Genomic DNA, 19,121 nt, shown 5'->3' with positions numbered 1-19,121 from the left:
TAGTCGGAGCGGCAGTTTGTGCTCCGCTCTCCATGCATCTTCCATGCAAATGAATGGCCGAACAGAGCAGGGGGGGCTGACTGCAGTGTGTGTGTGTGTGTGTTCTGGTCTGTTCTGGTTGGTGCATTAAGCTGCGTAAGCTGCAACAAATGAGTGTGCGGGTGGGAGAGTGGCGGCACCAACAACAATGGGAATCGAGCAAAAGTCCCTGCAGGACAATGACAATTTGCGGGGCGTTGACAGTTTCCCCAAAAACGAATGCCGCCGCTACAGTGTCATATGAACCCACAGATACCTGGCTTTTTGTTGTTGCTTGTTGCTTGCTGGCGGAAAATAGTTTTAATGGGGGATTACCTGTTCGTTTCTCCTCTTTTTTGTATTCCTTCTTCCATACATCTCCAGGAGTACAATATACCCGCTGATACTCTACAATTACTGCGCATAAAAATACACACATACATACATACATATGTATGTAGACTGCACCCTTGCATGTGTGCGTGTAAGCTGTGGGTGTGGATGTGGGTGTAAGCCATGCGGTTGTTGGAGTGCGTTTAGCTATGTGCTAATATCATCAGCATGCTGCGTTCTGCGTTGCTTGCTATGCCACTTTGCCTCTTGCGGCCAACCCCATTTACCTTAATTAACATGCTAAATGTTTCGTTAATCAAACATTCCATCAGTGCCATGCACCCACCAGCCACGCCACGCCACGCCACAACATTCCACGCACTCCCACACCTCCACGGCGCTCGTCATCCTTTAAATGTTTTCAATTAGCAGAACGTGGGATAACATATGCAGATACTTATTTGTGGTACTTTTTTTTTTTACACTGCTACGAGTATATATCTTGGCTTTAGGTGTTGTTTGGCAACGATTTCTAATTACACGCCACAGAGACACAGACAGGATGGCTGCAACATATCCCAATCCCTGTCGCTACCTGGCACTGCCACTGGCACTGGCCACATCGACTAACTGGTTGACTGACTTAATTACAAATTGCATTATTTATCGGGTGATAAAGTTCGTCAAACTGCAGCAGCCACAGGAAACGAAAGGAGAGCAGAGCAGAGCAGAGCAGAGGCAGAGGCGTAGACTGGAGCACACACGATGGCAGTTACAGCAGCTATACGATAATTACCTTTTCGAGTCGACTGGGCTGAAGAATGATGCTGCTTTTTCCCTTTTTGCTACTGCCCCACAAGCTTTGCAGGGTAGCTGAAAAATCGGAATTTCTTCTTCGAATTCCCTTAGGTCTAAACACATAGCGTAATATTTATGACAGCCTGTAATTACATATATTTATTGTACACATTTTTGTGTGGGTATTTGAATTATTTTTCCAAGTATCGCCCATCCAAAAACAAAGCAATGCCAGCCACCAACTTCTCTGCCAGCGAACGGATGATGCCCGCATCTTTGGGCGTGATCAGGGCCACGATGGGCAGGTGGAAAACTTTGCCCCATCCGTTGGTGCACTCGATCCAGGGGCCAGCGTAGCAAACGACTGGAATTTTGGCTATCTTGGCATAATGATCAATCTCAGCTTTTTTCTTCGACGACACCTTGGTGGCGACAATGACCACCTTGGCCCTATGCTCGCGAATGGATCGCATCATGCGTCTGTGGCTGCAGAACACCTCCGAGCAGTTCACCTTGACGGTCATGCGAATATTCAGGCGCACCGAATTGATGCACTCGACTGAAAATGGGAAACACCAAAATTGCAGCTCAACATTTCTGCTCACTTTCAGTTCACGCTACATACATTTCTTTTTATTGCCAATCGTTTTCTTTGCTATTTCCTTGTTGGTCGATGTTTTTGGTGGTAATAGGCCCGGCCTTACTTTGCTATCAACGAAATCGAAAACAATTTTCATCAATTTCACCAATTTACTTGCTAACTTACTTTAGGCCTTTTTGTTCGCGCTTTGTCGCGTCCGTTCTATTCATTTTCTTTCTCCTTATTCGATGCGATTGTCGGCACAATTGGAATTTTTAAATTAAAAATTCTCCATTTAGAAATTAAATGTCAATCTCTACTTGATTTATGAATAAGGACAAGTCATACTGGCTCTAGGCAGTGTTGGGTAATTTCTTGTTCCATTTTCGTGAATTTTTTCTGCCTATCGATATAGAAGAAATCGTCTCGCACAGGGTATTCCATATTCTGTAAAGTCTGCCTGCTGCCTGCTGTCTGCTGTCTGTCTCCTGGCTGAAGTGTTTGGTACACACACGGAAATCCTTTCCTATTTATGTCACCTGGTCAGCTGCACCACAGCTGTCTCTCACTCGTGGCTCTACCGCTCTGCCTCCCACCCTCTCGCTGCAAAGCTTTGGGGCAGTGCCTGTGCGAGGCTGTCTGTCTGTGTGTGTGACCTGGCTGCACTATGGAACCAATCACAATCATTTTTGTGTGCACTGGAAAGCGCTTAGGCAGGCAGCCAACTGAGTAGCCAACCAATTTCCTTGGCTCTGTTAAACAGAGCTGACAACTTAACAGTGGTGCACACTGTTAAACGATTGTTTGCGTAACATTAAAGATCAATGGTAAATATGTAAATATTTGGCCAGAAAATGTAGTCGCTGGTTCCATAGTGGCGACTGGTGGGTGGGCGGTGATGCGATGCGATGCGATGGGTGCTGAAAAGTATGCTACGCTTTGCGCACCTGGCACATAATTGAGTGACAACGTGGTCTGAAACATTTGCCATGCGGACAGCGTCAAGTGGTGGCCAGCGCAGAGAGTGTGAGTGTGAGAGAGATGGTCATGTTGCACGGTGGCAGGCAGGTGGCAGGTGTGCACGAAGTAGGGGCAACGGAGGCAAGGAGGGACAGCGCTCATGCAAAGCATTTGAATTTGTAATGAGATTCCACACAGAGCCACAGTCGGAGCCACAGAACATAGCACTGAGAGATATGGTCGCCGGGCCTGCCAAATGAAATGTGTGGCACCACACCATCGTTCCCTCTCTGTCTCTCTCCCTTGCAGACTTGTCTCTCTCTCTCTCTCTCTAGCTGTCGCTGTGTGTGGCACGCCCTTTGAGGGAGCAGGAGACTGGTGACACTGTTAATTGTGGCCATAATTAAGGTGACCCCGAACCAGTTGGCCATACGCAAAACGTGACGAGCTCATTAATTTCATATGCTTTATTTGCCCTCAACGGACAGGGACACCATTCTCTTTCTATTTCTATTTATCTCTCCCTTGCTCTCTCCCCTACCCCTTCAGCTCTAGCCATCTCTTTAACTATCTCTGGCACCTTTCCCCCCCACCTTACAGTGTATCCATCCAGTCCTGTCCAAGCGCAGTTTTCTTTTGCCATCTCATTTTGCTACTCTCTGCAAGGTGTAAAGTGTAAATGGGGATATTCTTGACCCGCCTGCATGCTACGGGGAAGATTCAATAGCTTCATCGTATTGGAAAGATCACTTTGCAAGGGTATCAAATGTGTTGGTCGGTTCCCGTGACTTGTATTTGCTTGATGCTCGTATTTTGTGTTGATTTGAGTTAGGATGATGACGACTTGGAACGACGACGCCGACGATGCTGATGATGATGATGACTCCAGGACGTTGTTAGCGCTTGTGTTGCCACTTGGCTGCTTTATGTCATTGCTGGTTAAGCGATGCGTCTAATTTGCAGCCGCTGCTGCTTTTGCCTCCCAGCTGGACTCACTCTGACTTCGTCACCAGCTCAGGCTCTGGCTCCGCGTGAGAATTTGCATTTTGCACAGACCGGAGCCCGTTAGAGAAATGCTAAAAGATGGGATACAACAACAAAAATAGCACAAAAAAAAAAAAATGGATGCTGCTTTGAAGCGCAAAAAATTGTTTGCATTAACTTTTGGCTTGGGTCCTGGTCCTGGTCGTGGTTCTTGGCAAATAGTAAATGGTACTCGTAGCGTCTGCCTGTTGACTGCCACCTGGATCCATGCCCGCCATGCCAGCATGCTATGCTACACACTCCACACCTCAGCACCTCCCCTAACCGCGTTGCTCGTTAATTTTGCAGCATTTCCGCTAGCAATTTTCAGGCAACTTTGCTCTGCGCTCGTCCTTTGCATTCGTGGCGTTAGCCTGCAACCGGAAATGCAGGAAACGGATATTACACGCTCCAGAAAGCAAAGTGGGCGGGGCGGGGCAAGCCGTGAAGTGGTGTCTGCAAAAGGGGCGGCTGCCATAATATGAAAGAGATATGACTTTTGATGATTTGCCACTGCCGCTGCCGCTGCTGTTGCTGTTGGCTCTGCCGTTGCTCCTGTTGCAATTTGATGCATTTTCCGTGTTTAGACAGCTGCCTCAAAAGTTGTCCTCGGTGTCGTCGCCATCGTCGTCGTCATCCTTACCGCTTGCACTCACCTTTTCTTCGGCTGTTTTCCTTTTATCTCATCTTTCCCCCACGATCCCCACCATCCACCATCCACCATCCACATTCCCCCATTCCTTTTCGCTCTATCTTTTCATCCACCCACCGCTACGGCAACTGAAAACGCAATTGGAGCGTGGCACCGAGCGAACACGAACGCGAACGAGGAGGAGCCGTCATTTCTATAGGTAGCTCCTATGGCACGATACGTTTTCTACCGACACTATTTTCGTCGTTTAGTGCCCATATTCCAGGAATCGTCGCTGGAAATGGCATCGTGTAGCCCATGGAATTGTGATGACTGTCTATCTTTTTCGCCATCCCCAGCACCAATGGCCCTGTATTTTTCCCCCACTTCCCGTTTCTGACGCTCCGTGGGCCCCGCATGTTTTCCTCTTTTTGTTTTTTTTTTTTTAGCAGTGGAGGCTTTGCTTCCCTTTTTGCCTGTTCAATTGTTGGGAAAATGAAATTATTGCAAGCCAGCAGAAAAGCAGTTTGCCGAAGGGTTCGGCCCGGAGGAAGGGGTGTGCGATGGCACCGTGGAATCAGGTCACAGATGAAAAAGAGGATTTAGCCAAGATGAATTGATTTGCCAGTGCAGCAGCAGTGCTGACTGCTCCTATAGCGAAATACTGGGCTGGGCCCATTCAAATGGTTTCTCTACGCGAAATGAAAAGATTCGCAAAATGCGAAAAATTGTTTTTGTAAGATTTCATTTGTTTTTATTTTGTATTTTGTATTTTTTACTCTTTTGTTTTGTTGCTGTTTTTATTGAACATAATAATTTGTTGTTTTTGTTCTGTTAAGTTACTCATTTTAATGCTTGCTCACTTTCGCTTCTTGTTAGATTTGTTGTAGCTTAAATTTAATTTGAAATTTTCTCGCGACTGAAATTTCCGTTCGTGAAATTTTAGTTGCTTTTTCTTTTATTCTTTAATTTTATAATTTTAGTTTTTCTTCTGGCGTGTTGTGTGTGTGTCTGTGTGTGGGTGTAAACTTATCTTGTTAGAATTGTAGCGTATTTGTAAATTTAATTTTAATATGCATAAATTGTTTTTGCCCATCGCTCATCATTCGTTTCTCTTTCTATCCCTTCTATCCTCTCTATTCCCAGTCACTTTCGCTCGCTGAAGCTCAATTTCTTCTCAATCCTTAATTAATGTGCACTTTCTCTCTTTTCTTTTTTTTTTCTAGCATTTAATAATGCCACGCAATTTTTTGCAAAAAAAAAAATACTTTTATTTAGATTTATCATTAAATATATATATATAAATTGTTTCGTTTAGCAATATTATTGAACATTTATTTTATTTTCATAGCATTTTCCTTTTGTGTAGTTCTTATTTTGGTTTGCTTTTTTTTTTTGTTTTTTATTTGTCGCTGAATATTAATTAAATTGTAATTTCTGTCCTCGATTTTGGCTTTCATTTCATTTGCATTTTTTTTTGTGTTAGTCTGCTATTTAACAATGTTGACAAAATATATATATATACGATGTATATATATATATGTATGTATGTATGTAGTAGGTCTGTGTATGTATTGCGATAAGATACTCCCTCTGCATGTGTGTGTGTGTGTTTGTGTGTTAGCTTTAACCGTTATTCTTTAAGTTTTTTGTTTTGCTTTGTTTTTTTCTGCGATTTTCATTAATTTATTGACTAATTTGTTAAAATGCCTTTCAATATTTCCCGTTCTATTCCATTCCATCCCATCCTATCCTTGCTTCGTTATGTGTAAATAATTATATGAAATAATCCTTGCCCGTGCATGATCGTTAATTCTTAAATATGTTTCTGTTGTAAGTATTTTTTGTTTTTTTTTTTTCATTTTAATTAGGCTTTGGGGTTTTTTTTCTCATCTCTCATTTGAAGTTTTTGCCTTTTTGCATTTTGTATAAATTTAAAATTGTCAGCCATTTGTTGTTTGTTCGTTAATAAAAACATTATGTAATTTATGTATATTTAATGTTTAGGTTTAATACGACTACCTCGTATCGTTATCCATTATCCGTTAGCCGTTATCCATAATCCGTTATCAATTATTCTTTACTCTCATATTGATGCTCGATTTTGCCCCCGTGCTCGAAATGGTCGCTCGACCATATCTCTCTCATCGCTAAGTTCTATAAAAAGTGCATAATTAAAAATTGTTGGCTTCCGCAGTTAATATACTTTCGTCTGTCTGTCATCTGTTATCGCATCTGTTAATAGCTTAGAGTGTAGCTCTCATATCATATCAGATAACAGATACATTTAAGTACATATCCATATATATATATATGTATGTGTGTGTACGCACAAGGATGCGTATCACAAAAAAAAAAAATGGTAGTTACTGCTCAGCGTTGCTGTTAGCTATCAGTGTTCAGTATATTCCCCCCATACATTTTTCGCTTTTATTCATTTATTTTCCTTTCGTTTAATTTGATTTGAATTCATACTCCTCTGGCATCTGGCATCTGCCCCAGTGTCCCACTCCCTCTGTTCTCTTTTGGCCTGCCTGCATAGTCGCTGCTGCTGAATCTCGTTTAAAAATACATACCTTTAGGCTAGGTTCTTTGTGGGTTTATGTACAACATTTAAATTACTAATAGTTGTAATTTTCCAGCTCAATATTTTATTCAATGAAACCAACAACGAAATTGGAAATGTCAAAAAAAGAACAAAGCAACAATCGGTTTGCCTTTTACTTGGATTACGATTTAATGTATATCATTGTAGTCCTTTCATCTGGTATTTGCATAAATTGTTGGCTCCTTAAATACGCGTATGTACACACATACACACATATCAAGTGAACGAACGGAGCGAAACGAAACGAAAGCGAATTCGATATCGTGTTTTCGTATCGTATGTCGGACTCTGAGCTTGCCATATTCAAGGATTAAAATATTCCATTTGTGGACAGCATTTTTGAATTGTTTGATTTTTTTTAACGCAAAAAATTAATTTAAATTCTCAGCTCACACACACACAAGCACACACCCACACAATCAATCATACAAACACACACACACAGATACACTCAGGGAAATAGATAATAAATTACTAGAAAAATGGCTATCATGCTCTCTCCTTCACCTCTATTATATTCATTATTATCGAAGCAAATTTGAGCCCTTCACTTACAGTGCACAACTTCCTTTAGACGGATCGAAATCAGACATAAACAAACATTAATATTATTTGCATATAGCATACGAGTATGTATGTGTGTATGTATATGGGGAGGGAGGGTTTTATAGCTGGACTTGATTCAATTTCGCTTTTGCGCTTTTACAACCGAACGTCTTTCATTTTCCACTAATCTCTATTCATTTGCATACTTGAAGTATTATCATTATTATACTCGTAGTAATCTTTTCCATTATCATTCGTTTTTTCGATAATTATATGTAGGTATATGTATATACAAATCTAATCGGTAAGTGCCAAAGTGGTGCGCCGTGGATGGATTGTGGTTTGGTTTTTTTTTTTGCTTTTTGTTTTTGTTTTGGTTTCGAAAATCAATGGCCAAAGCAAACAAGAGTCAATGAACGACCAGGACCCAGAGAGTCTCACAAAAATACAAACACAAATATATGGTTAATAGTCTACCAACAATATATAAAAAAAAACACTTCGTTCTGGACGTACATGGGGGTGGGTTAGGGGGCGGGTTGTTTTCAAGGAAGCCAATTGTGAGTATGTGGGAGGGAGCTAAGCAAATTTTTTGGACGCTATAAAACATGTTTCTCTCTCTTTTCTCTCTTTTACTTGTATCTAAAAAAAAAGAAGTGGAATCAAGTAGAATTAGATAAAATTTTGCCCTGCTCTTATAGTTACTAATCAATCGAACTTTCCTTCTGGTTTTTCCCCCTTTAGTCCTCTTTATTTTAAGACAAGCGAGCGGCGTGGTGCTGCATGGCGTATGCGTGATATTTGGTTTGTAGGTAGAAGAACCAGAACAAAATGTCTGCCATTCGTTTGGATAAATGTATGTATATATTTATTCATATTCATGTGTATGTATATTTATGTGTGGCTCGTTTTAGCAGTGCTGTGATAATTTAGGGGTTTTAGATTTAGTTTTGCGGAGCTAAGAATTAGTTTTAGTTTAGCTACAAATACCTATACGTGTGTCAGTGTGTGACTGTGTGTATTAAAATGCCGCACTTTATTATATATCTCTCTCTCTGTTTCTATTCTCCTTCATCATCAATGGCAATGGCTCTTCCCTGCACTTCTTTCGTTTCTTTTCTTATTTATCGCCCAAACTTGCTGCTTGTAGATTGCTGTGTGTCTATCTGTGTGTATTTGTGTGTGTGTGTGTGTGTGTGTGTGTGTCTATCTGGGTGTGTGTGTGGCTCAGAGAACTAACGCTATAATTAAAAATTGGCTTTATTTCCTTGCTCTTTGCTCCTCGCTTCCCTCATTCCTACTTTTGGCCGCTTTAGTTTCATTATATTTTCTCCCGCTTCTGCTTTCGCTTGCTTCGGCTGCTTCCATCTAATTGCGTTTTTTAGGTTTGTTATCGATTTACTTTTGCTTTTGAGAACTTTTGCTACAATTGTTATTATAGTAATGCATGTGGGAATTAGCTGTGGGAATTTAGTTGTAAATTTTTTGTTATATTTATTAACTGCTTATTGCGTTTTATAAACACTAACTTCATTTGTCTTATTTCAACTACTTACTTAAGCCGCCTTTTCCATCTTCTACGTTTCTTCTTTCCTTTCTGTGCTTTCTACTTTCACGTTTTTTTTTTTTTTGCTTCTCTCTGTTTCCTCCTCTCTTTTCTCTGTCGCCATTTCCATTGCCATAACTTAACATACAATTCGTAATTCTAGTAAAAAAAAATGTTTTCTTTTCTGTTCTGTTTTTTTTGGTTGTTATTTTTTGTTTGTTTTTATAATTTTCTTTTTGTTTTTGACCAACACACCAACGCACAATTATTACTAGACAAAAAAAAACCATAGTGTTGCTTACTAGCCTAAAGTTTGTAAAGGTCTATAGAAAAAAAAAACAACGATCATCTCACGCCCATTCCTCGAACGTACGCTGCTGCCTTCCTCTTCTTCTCCCTCCTGCTTTCAGTTTATTTCTCCTTAGCGGGGATCGTCGTGTGTTCGCCAGGGGCTGGAATGTCAGTGGCTGCTTGGGATTATTAGTAGCGCTGCTGGTACTCGTGGTGCCAGCGATTGAAGTCGATGTGGAATACAATGATCGAGCCCGTGGAGAGTCCAGCCAGCAGGTATCTAAATGTGCAAAGTAAGAGATGCAAACAAAAGCGGAGAAAGGGTGCACAAAAAGCGAGTTAAGTAATGGAATTTAAGGGGCCTTATCGCTACGCTAGTCTGTGGGTATATTTGCTTGGGATTTGTACTTACTTTTGATCGTGTGTCAAGGCCAGGGATCGGATGCCCGCATTGCATGCGGGGAAGGCATAGAGTGGTGCTAGGTTAAAGGTGCGCCACACCTCCACGATGCCACGATCGCCGGCTGTCATCAGGTATTCGCCATCGCGCGACAGCAGCATGCACTGAAAACGGAGAGAGAGCGAAATGTTATCAGTAAAAGATATAGATACAAATATCTAGAAGCTAAAAGAGATAAATATATAGATAGATAAATAAAAAGATAAAAATATTTTACCTGCAGATTGTCGTTGTGCGTCTCATGGCGCAGCTTCTTGCCATTGATGGTGTAGGCGGCCACATTGCCCTTGTCGTAGTTGATCACAATGAAGCCCTCCCGGGACATGGTGATCAGCTCCGGCGAATGGAACTCCGATGGCGGATCCAGCGAACGCAGCAGATCCCCGAACGTCGTGTGTATGAGCACGGGACCATCTGCACAAAGGTAAAAGAGGGCAAGAAGAAAAAGGTAAATTATGACATTGCCCTGTGGGCCGGACTGCTCACTGTAATACTCACTGGATGAACCGGAGACGACTAGGCCCAGCTCGGCGCTAATCACCACCGAGGTGACGGCCTGCTCGTGACCCGTGAGTGTGGCCCGCGGTGTGGGCACATCGCCCTCGCCCACAATGCTCTGGGTGCGGGCATTCCAGTGCCACAGCAGCACCGTACAGTCCGCCGATCCCGAGGCAATGTAGCAGTCGGATGTGATGTTGCACTCGGAGCGGGCCATGCAGGTGACCACCCCAAAGTGTCCGAACACGATCTGCACGATTTTGGCTACAGACAAGAGGGAGGAGGGTGAGTGGCACAGTTGCAAAGGCTCTGCTAGGGCTGGGGAAGGAATGGGATCTCGCATGGGATCTCGACTTACCCGTTTCGGTGGCAAAGACGCGGAAACTGTTGTCCCAGAAGCCGCAGGCAATCAGGAAGCGGCTGTCCACCGTGGTCACAAAGCAGTTGGAGCGGATCTTAAGCATTTGGCTGAAGTTGTCGCCCAAATGGCGGCGGCTCACCGCATTGCTATTGTTGTTGGCTCCATGGACAGCTACAGACAGGATAGGGGGGGGTTGATGGATAGAGTTCCCAGGCTGGATGGGGGCTGGAGGGTTTTACTTACCCAAAACCGGATCGATGGTCAGCGGCTGATTGGAACCGGGCGACTGGGGCGACTCAGCATAGCTGGGACTCTGGACGGATGCGGTGTAGTTGCAGTTCCAGCGATTGACCGCAAACTGATGGCCGGCGGTCACCGTGACGACGGAGGGCAGCGACAGCTGTGGATACGTGTTGGCCGAGATGTGAATGACGGGCGAGTTCTGGTAGAACTTGAGCATTTGGCACAGATCTTCGGGCATGGCGCTGAACATCATCGGGGACAGATGCATGGCAGAGCTGCGCGGCGGATGGGGCTCCATTAGCAGCTGGCTGGGCGTCTGGCCAAAGTTGCGGATCTGATTCTCGACCGCCTCGCGCATCACCGGATCGAGTACGCCGTCAAGATCAACGCTGCCCTCGTACGTCAGATAGTAGAAGACATTGGTGGCCCGTATGGCCTCCGGTCCGCGCTGCTTGTAGCCGAATATCAGATCGATCCACTGGTGCAGCTGGCAGGAGACAAACTCCGACTCCAGGGCCATGCGATTGATGCGCACAAACTCCTCGGGACTCTTGGCCCACGGCGGCAGTTCGATGTCGTCCACCAGGGCACCGTCCTCGCGGTGGCCCAGCCTGTAGCCGGAGGCATTGTAGAACATCTCCGGCAGGAAATACCATTCGGGTATCAGCTCCTTCACATCGGACGTGTCCCGCTGGCAGTTCTTCCACGACAGCGACACCGACGAGAACAGCCTGTCCGGATAGTCGAACTTGCCGCCCTGCAGCGCCAGGAACATGGTCGTGAAGGGCTCCACGCGCACCAGCCAGTTGAGGGTGAAGGCCGCCGTCGAGTAGTGGGTGCCGTAGTGGAAGGGCGGAATGGTGTCGCTGTCCCAGCTCTCGTACCGCTCCTCGAAGTAGGCGCGACGCGACGGATTCAGTGCCCCAATCGGCTTCGACAGATCCCTGTAGTTGGATGGCAGGCTGAGGTCCAGATCCTTCGACTCGTAGTTGGTCAGCACCCAGGGGAATATGGGATACTGATTGAGGTCGTTGTACGTCCGCCCCGCGATCGTGTTGAGGAACATCAGATACTCAAAGTTGGATATCTCGCGCCGCTGCCACTTCTGGGTCATGTTCGAGTTGCGCATCAGCTGCCGGGGCGACATCATCGAGGCGCGACGCGTCTGCGGTATGCCGTACTTGATGCCAACGCCCACACGCGGCAGCGCCTTGATCACCTTCTTGACGGTGTGCTGGTCGGGAAAGGCGAACAGGATGGAGGTGCGGCTGGCGAGGAATATCTCCAGGGCGACATTCTGCAGCAGGTAGCGGCGCGAGAAGATGGCACGCACCTCCGAGAAGTACCACTTGCCGTGCAGATGGTCGCAGTACTTGAGCACCTCGCCATCGATCTTCTGGAACTCCGGATGCTCCTCGTCCACCTCGAAGAACATCTCCGTGCTGGTGATGGACACGGTGCCGGGTGCCACCAGTCCGGGGGCAATCAGGCGCGCCTTCGTGCTGATATTCACCGGTCCCGTGAGATCCAGATCCAGTTCCCGGTCCTCAATCAGCAGCTCGGCATCGTCCAGCAGCTCCCCATTGTGCTGCGACGAGGGATGGGCCCGCGAGACGGCGATCTGGGTATGGAATTCGTCACGCGTCTGCAGGATGGCGTCCTCTGGACCACCGTTCTCGAGGGCCGCCTTCAGCGTGGCCTGCGGGTGGGAGGAGCCGCGTGGATTCTGCACCATCCGCTTGCGCCGACGGGCATCATCCTCCCAGGCATCCAGCTTCCAGTAGGTACCCTTCTGCAGAGCAACTGTACCCCCGCCTATGCCTACGCCGACACCACTGACATCGCCCCAGGCGCCGTGGCGGTTGCACATGATGTTGCGCACCTTCTCCAGGAGGCGGCTGGCGATGACATTGTCGCGGCGACGGGCGGCGGTGATGAGGTGGTCGCACATGCGCTCCTCCTCGCGCCGCTCCAGCAGCGTCTGGGCGCACTGCGACTCGAAGTCGGCGTGCTTCAGGACATCGTCGGCCCGCATCCGATTGAGGATGAACTCCGCCTCGTTGGCCACGCGCACAATGTGATCCTTCATGGCGTGCGAGAGGAGGCGGCCCTCGTTGATCAGCTCGATGAAGGCGAGGCCGGCATGCTTCTGCAGACTGTTCTGCCACTCCTGCGAGCAGAGGAGCATCACCAGCTCCACCACCGAGTGCGAGTTCTTGAACGTGGTCAGCCCCTTGCCCTCCATCAGCAGCTCCTGGCCGTGCGAGCCGACCAGCGTCTTCGAGAGGAACGGGGCAAAGTCCACCATTATTTCGCGCAGCAGCGGACACACCGGTCCCAGTGCGATCTCCAGCTTCTGGGTGAGACTCGCCTCCCGGGAGGGCGTCGTCAGCGGCAGCTGGGCCACGAGTGCCGGCGCCTTCATTGGCAGCTCCTCGGGCCGCGGCCGTTGGCCGCCGCCGACGCCCTGACCGGGTCCCACGGGCGCCCCGGAGCCAGACCCCGTCGTGCCACTGCCATAGCCATCGGGCACACGCACCACAGATATCTCCGAGTCGGGCTTGTCGCCCCGTTCTCCCCCCATGATCCCATGACCCATCGATCCATGTTGCTGCTGCTGCTGCTGAGGTCCTCCTGCTCCTGTGCCGCCGCCGCCGCCGCCTCCCTGCTGTCCATGCGAGCCATGTGGATGGTTGGCCGCGGAGGGTTCGTGCTTGTCCCCACCGTCGACGAGTCCCACCACCATGCCAGCGCTGGCCGCCTGCACGGCGGCATCCTCGTTCAGATTCACATCCGTCCAGCTCTCGTCGTTCGAGTGGCTGGGCTTGTGGTGGTCATCGATCAGGATCTCGCTGGAGGACTCCACCTCGGGAACTTCGTTCTCGGTTGAGTTCATGTTCAGGGAGCCCACGTCCGAGTCGACACTCTGTGTGTGTGGTGGTGGTGGTGGTGGTTGGTGGGGGGAATAGATGATAAATAAGTAGGTAATCAAAGTATGCATAAATTTACGGACTGGCTGGCTGGGTGGGTGGGTGGTGTTTGGGGTGTTCGGGGGCTAGTGGGTTTGTGCAGAAGAGCAATCCAGACTGGGCAACCCTTGATGTGGTTATTCTTTGCTTTCCCTCTGACTTTCTCCTTCCACTCTCGCTCTCTGTTTGTGTGTGTGTGGGTTTGAATACATTAAAAGCTTTGTGCGTGGGTGGTTTTGATGTATGCCTATCATTTGCACATTAATTATGCACACTGGACCATAAATCAAAATTCTCGAGCAAGCCTCCATTCCCTTCCATCCCTTTCCTTTCCTTTGCTTACCCCGCAAATCATGGTTCGTGTCCAGGCGTTCGTCCGTTTTGTCAACACATGCATTTGTCATCGACTCACTCATCCCCCAATATTCCGACACATCCTCATACATACTCCTCCCTACTCCTCCCTACTGCTGCCCGCCTGCCTGCTGCCTGCCTGCTGCCTGCCTGCCACTCGTTGTCGGGCATGGCGGTGACAGTTTGTCAAACTGATTTGCATAAAAGTAGTCCAGATTTGGCCCGTAAGCCCCTGCCGCACCACCGAAGATACCCGAGCCATTACCTCGAAATTCGGCTCATCCGAATGGCATTAGGCGTCGGCGGAATGCCCGAATGGAATGGCACACGAATGGGTTGGCGAGGGCATGTGACAAATTTTGTTTAAGCGTTTGACAAATGTCAACTGTCAAATACAACAGAATGTCAGCGGCACGCGCTGCACACGCATGTGCGCCCCACACCCCCCCCCCAGCTAGGTAGGTGGGTAGGTGGGTATGCCTCGCCTGTCCAGCCCTATTGCCCGATTGAATGTGGAAATGTGGATAGGTCCGGTACACCCATATCCGTGTTGCGTCAGCTGTTGCGTGTGTCAGAGGCAGAGGCAGAGTGGCAATGTGGCAGTGAGTAGTGCGTGCTGCAGCATGTCATCAACACGAAATCAATCGTCGTCGTCGTCGTCGTCGTCTTTGTTTTCCCTCAAAAGTGTACCCGTGTTCGTGTTCGTGTCCGTAACAGTGTGTCCTTATGTGCTACACACACACACACACACACACGCACACAGAAACCCAAATTAAATTCGAAACTCATACACAATCCAGTGGACCCAATCCGCAGACCAAATCCAAACCAAGTCCCTACACAAGCTCTTATCTCTTCCTGTCAACTGTGATATATGCACGCATCCATTGAGTGGAATGGAATGGATTGGATTGGATTGGAGTGGAGTGGAGACTGAGAGCGAAAAGGAGCGATGCAGAGATGGAGAGACAGAGGGAAAGCATTGCACTTAGTACTACACACGCACACCCACATAGATAGATGATTAGCTGTGTGCGTGTGTGCGGAGGGGGAATAAATTATGCGTGAGTATTAGTTCATTAAGCAATGGCTACCGAAAAATGTGATACGTAAAAGCCAAGAAGTGCGTGTTACACACAGACACACACAGACAAACAGGCAGACAGACACATAGACAAGTGTGTGTATTACAGTCATGTAATACTAATTGCACGGGACATACATACATACACACAAACACACATACAGACAGACATACATAAATATACGTTTACAGTTACAGGCACACACAGGACATTTACATAGACAAACAAACAAACAAACAGACAAACAGGAGGCTAAGGGATACACCGCCCTCTGGACACAGGACACGCAGCCGCACCCTTTGCCCAAAAGCAAAGAGGCAGGCGTGGCGGGTGGAGGGAGGGCTGTGACTGGTGCGTGGGTGGAGATGCTACTCTACTCGAGTGCGTTCTGTGTGTGTGTGTGTGGGTGTGTGTGGGTGCGGTTCATTCAATGATTTGATTCGTTGATGGCAAAATGAAAAGTGAATTGAATTTAATTGCAAACTCGTGAAGAAGTAAATCCACCAACGAAAATGAGTTTCCAATGAAATTAAATCAGAGGAGAAATCAAAAACCAAACGCACAAAGCTATAATTATTATTGGGAAAAGCTAGCTCGAAAAGGTTCATAAAAGTTTAAATGGAAAGCGGCAGAGAATGGGGTTTCCACAGGGATTTGTGCTTTAATTCGGATGTAAGTTAAAACTCTTTGCGTTTGAGAGTTTCCACGCTCACAGCAAATCAATGGCAAGTGCAACAGTCTGCACACTGCAAACAGGAAATATTCACTACAAATCGAAGTACGGAATTTACTTATGCCAGCAGTAAACATATGCACTTGCAGCATGGTTAAATTTTCCAATTGAAGCCATCAATTTAAATTAATTTGTATGCAAATAAAAAAAAATATACGCGTTTTGATATTTATTTGACTACGGGCACGAATATACAGACATATGTACATATGTCTGATTGAGGCCAGAGGTGAGTGAGTGTGTGCGGCACTAATTAAAGCACTCAATCAAATGAAATGAAACGAAACCAAAACGTAACGAAATGAACAAAAACATGCGAATTTATTGTGTATAATTATGAAAGATTTCAATGTCGAATCTCAGTAACAGTAACAGTAACAGTGCTTCAATGTTTTGTGGGCTGTGGCATGTGGCAGTACGTGATAAGTGAGTGGGTGAGTGGTGAACATGGTGCGTGTTGGGTGGTTGAGTGGTTTTTTTTGGGTGGTTTTACAGACGGTCAAAAGCTATGTTTTGCTGCAGTTGTTTTGTGGCTGTGGACTGTGGCTGTGGCTGTGGCTGTACTTCTTGTGACTGTTTGCTTTGTTTTTTGTTGGTGGTTCATTGTTACCTTTGGTAATTTCTGTGGCACCGTTGGCTTTGGTGGTGACAATGGTTGTTGTTGAATTTTAATTGTTGTTGTTGTTGTTGTTGTTGCAGCGGCTGCTGCTGTCGGAATGGTTGTACTTTTTGTTGTTGTTGTTGTTGTCTTAGTGTTGTTGTTGTTGTTGTTAATATTATGGGCTGTTGTTGTTTTAGTTGTTGTTGTTGTCTGGTTGTTGGCCTGGTACATTTTCGATTTTCAATTTTTTTTTTTTTTTTGTATTTTTGAAATTTTGGTTTCGTTTTTTTTTTTTGCGATTTGTTGCACATGCAAATGAAGTTTAGTATTTGGATATTTGATTTCTTATAAATATAATCTAAGCGATGCATTAACTCTAGTCACTCATCCACTGCCGCATATAGCAGATTCTGTCACTCACACACACACACACACACACACACATGTGGCATGCATCAAGCCCAGTCATGCGACAGATCTCCTTCTTTTTTGCGGCACACTCACACAAACATTCATTCACTCATGTATGTTCTCAAAAACTCACCTTAATCGATGGCGGTCCACTCGAATGCGAATCATTATCCGCCAGCACCGACGGATTGTTCTCATCCACGACAATAATTTCGTAGTCGCTGTCCTGGATCTGGCGTCCACCTAGAGATGGCCCAAACGACAGAGCACCACGAATACAGAAAGAGAGAGAAAAAAGAGAGAGAGAGAGAGAGAGTAGAACGATTAGTTGCATGCCACAGAATGGTTTAAAAAGCGTTTATGTCGACTGTTTCTCGTGTGTGTTTCGATTCAATTCAATTCGTTTACAATCAGTTACTAAAGTAGAAATCTGTAGAATTTACTGTAGCACGAAGCTGTAGACAAAACTGAAACGGAAATGGAAACTCAAAAACTCAACTCGAATGGAAAACGTGTACGGTTGGAAAATTAACCAAACAATAAAACACACACAAACAAAAAAAAAGAAGCAGAACACAAGAAGAACTCAAGAGGCAGACACTCTGCAGACACTCACAATACACACACACACACACACACACACACACACACACAGAGGGTAGAGCAGAGCAGAACAGAGCAAAGCAGTGGAGAGGAGAGCAAAGGAGAAGGAGTATTTGTAAGGAGCATTTGCATGAATTAGCCACGAAAAGTGCTCCCTCCTTTCATAATTTTCCTGAGAGTGGCCTGGTGCGGGGGGTTGGCGAATGTTTTCCCTAATCTCTGGCTTCTGCCATCTACGGACTGCTGGCTGCTGCCTGCTGACTGCTGGCTGTGCTGTCTGGGTTTTATCTACAAATTAACCTTGTTTAACAGTTGGCTCTGGCCTGATCTGAGCCCGGCTTAATTGAAATTTATGATGGTCCCTGACATGCGAATGGTGGCCATGTAACACGTGCTCCTGTCGGCCTGCCCTCTTCTCTCACTTCCATCACTCCCCCCTCCCCCATTAAGTATGCTACACTTTTGTGCACTCGCTGGCCACTCTATCCATTATGTGCTGGCTCCTCCATTATTCCACCTCCGGCTCCTGCTGCCGCTACTTTTTTTTCGTTCGTTTAATTTTGCAATTATTTTCATGCACCGCCACGCCCACATACATATACAGAGAGAGAGAGAGTGGGAGAGAGACAGGGCGGGTGCTGGCCACAAATTACTTTTGAAGAGAAACTCGGAGCGTGTTATCGGTTCCAACAGTTGTACAAACTGTTTTCCTTCGCAATTTCGCATTTTATTTTTTTGTCGTCGCTTTTCATTTTTTTTTATTTTTCCCTCGCTCTCTTTTTCTGCTTTTTATAAATTATCCCAAAAGTTTTTTCCCCATTCTGTTCTTGTTGTGGTTGTTGTTGCTGCTGTTTTTTTTCCCTCGTTTTTCTTGTTTTTTGGCGCCACTAATTTACATTTTTGTCGCTGCCATTAAAAACGTAATGGGAATGCTGTTGCTGCTGCTGCTGCTGTTGTTGCTACCCTAGAATGATCCCCGAATGGGATTAACCGAATGATTAACAGATGTCCAGGGAGCGGCATCTATTCCGAACCGAACCGAACCCCTCTTAATCTTGATTGAGCGCTGGATCAATTAATGTTCGATTGCTGGCATGCTACTGTTGTTGGATAACTTATCCAACAGCTACTAATATTATATATACAAATTATTTACTCCATCTTCACTTGTTTTTATCTGCTGTTTGAAATTCTATCGAGGAGCAATAATCTTTTTCTGATTCAACGCTGCAGGGTATTCCCTTATTCGTCGCAACTCCAACATATTTTTTGTTGCTCTGTTTTTGTGCTGCGGAGGGGCGGAGTCCCTTTTCCATTCGCGTAGTTCGGACCATGTCCAATGGCAATTTTTAATATGCAGGCGTGCCGAATACCGTTTTATGGCCTGTCTGCGAAATGTTTTATGCGCCCTGACACACAAACACACACACACACTAACACACACGGTCGCGCGATGAATGGGAAAATTG

The 19,121-nt window shown here is 46.1% G+C and overlaps 2 protein-coding genes across 2 annotated transcripts in view; both read right to left on the bottom strand.

The window, feature by feature from the left end:
- Nucleotides 1–1,281: 1,281 nt before the first annotated feature.
- On the bottom strand, nucleotides 1,282–2,054 carry LOC111069026 (60S ribosomal protein L30-like). The gene is made up of 3 exons (XM_022358905.2): nucleotides 1,916–2,054; nucleotides 1,775–1,857; nucleotides 1,282–1,708 (listed from the first exon to the last, which is right to left on the bottom strand). The coding sequence occupies exons 1-3, from the start codon at nucleotides 1,957–1,959 to the stop codon at nucleotides 1,341–1,343; spliced, it is 495 nt and encodes a 164-aa protein (XP_022214597.2). The 5' UTR covers nucleotides 1,960–2,054; the 3' UTR covers nucleotides 1,282–1,340.
- A 7,393-nt stretch (nucleotides 2,055–9,447) lies between these two features.
- LOC111068985 (neurobeachin) overlaps nucleotides 9,448–19,121 on the bottom strand; it is a 179,867-nt gene continuing 170,193 nt past the window's right edge. The window contains exons 27-34 of the mRNA XM_041595842.1: nucleotides 17,183–17,292; nucleotides 16,648–16,860; nucleotides 10,897–13,822; nucleotides 10,651–10,824; nucleotides 10,293–10,556; nucleotides 10,012–10,208; nucleotides 9,747–9,898; nucleotides 9,448–9,614 (exon numbers count right to left, since the gene is read on the bottom strand). Coding sequence (XP_041451776.1) covers nucleotides 9,524–9,614; nucleotides 9,747–9,898; nucleotides 10,012–10,208; nucleotides 10,293–10,556; nucleotides 10,651–10,824; nucleotides 10,897–13,822; nucleotides 16,648–16,860; nucleotides 17,183–17,292 — 4,127 coding nt within the window. The 3' untranslated portion in view covers nucleotides 9,448–9,523. The remainder of the gene's footprint in view (nucleotides 9,615–9,746; nucleotides 9,899–10,011; nucleotides 10,209–10,292; nucleotides 10,557–10,650; nucleotides 10,825–10,896; nucleotides 13,823–16,647; nucleotides 16,861–17,182; nucleotides 17,293–19,121) is intronic.

The sequence above is a fragment of the Drosophila obscura genome, unplaced genomic scaffold (genome assembly GCF_018151105.1).
Source record: "Drosophila obscura isolate BZ-5 IFL unplaced genomic scaffold, ASM1815110v1 contig_84, whole genome shotgun sequence".
Lineage (NCBI taxonomy): Eukaryota > Metazoa > Arthropoda > Insecta > Diptera > Drosophilidae > Drosophila > Drosophila obscura.
This window is presented reverse-complemented; position numbering and strand designations above follow the sequence as displayed.

What these genes read in the sequence shown, in the direction of transcription:
- LOC111069026 (XM_022358905.2), bottom strand. Translation starts at nt 1,959, where the DNA reads ATGAATAGAACGGACGCGACAAAGCGCGAACAAAAAGGCCTAAA. An exon ending in CGCGAACAAAAAGGCCTAAA is followed by an intron (nt 1,858 to 1,915) that starts GTAAGTTAGCAA and finishes TTTCGTTGATAG; the next exon opens with CAAAGTAAGGCCGGGCCTAT. An exon ending in GATTGGCAATAAAAAGAAAT is followed by an intron (nt 1,709 to 1,774) that starts GTATGTAGCGTG and finishes TCCCATTTTCAG; the next exon opens with TCGAGTGCATCAATTCGGTG.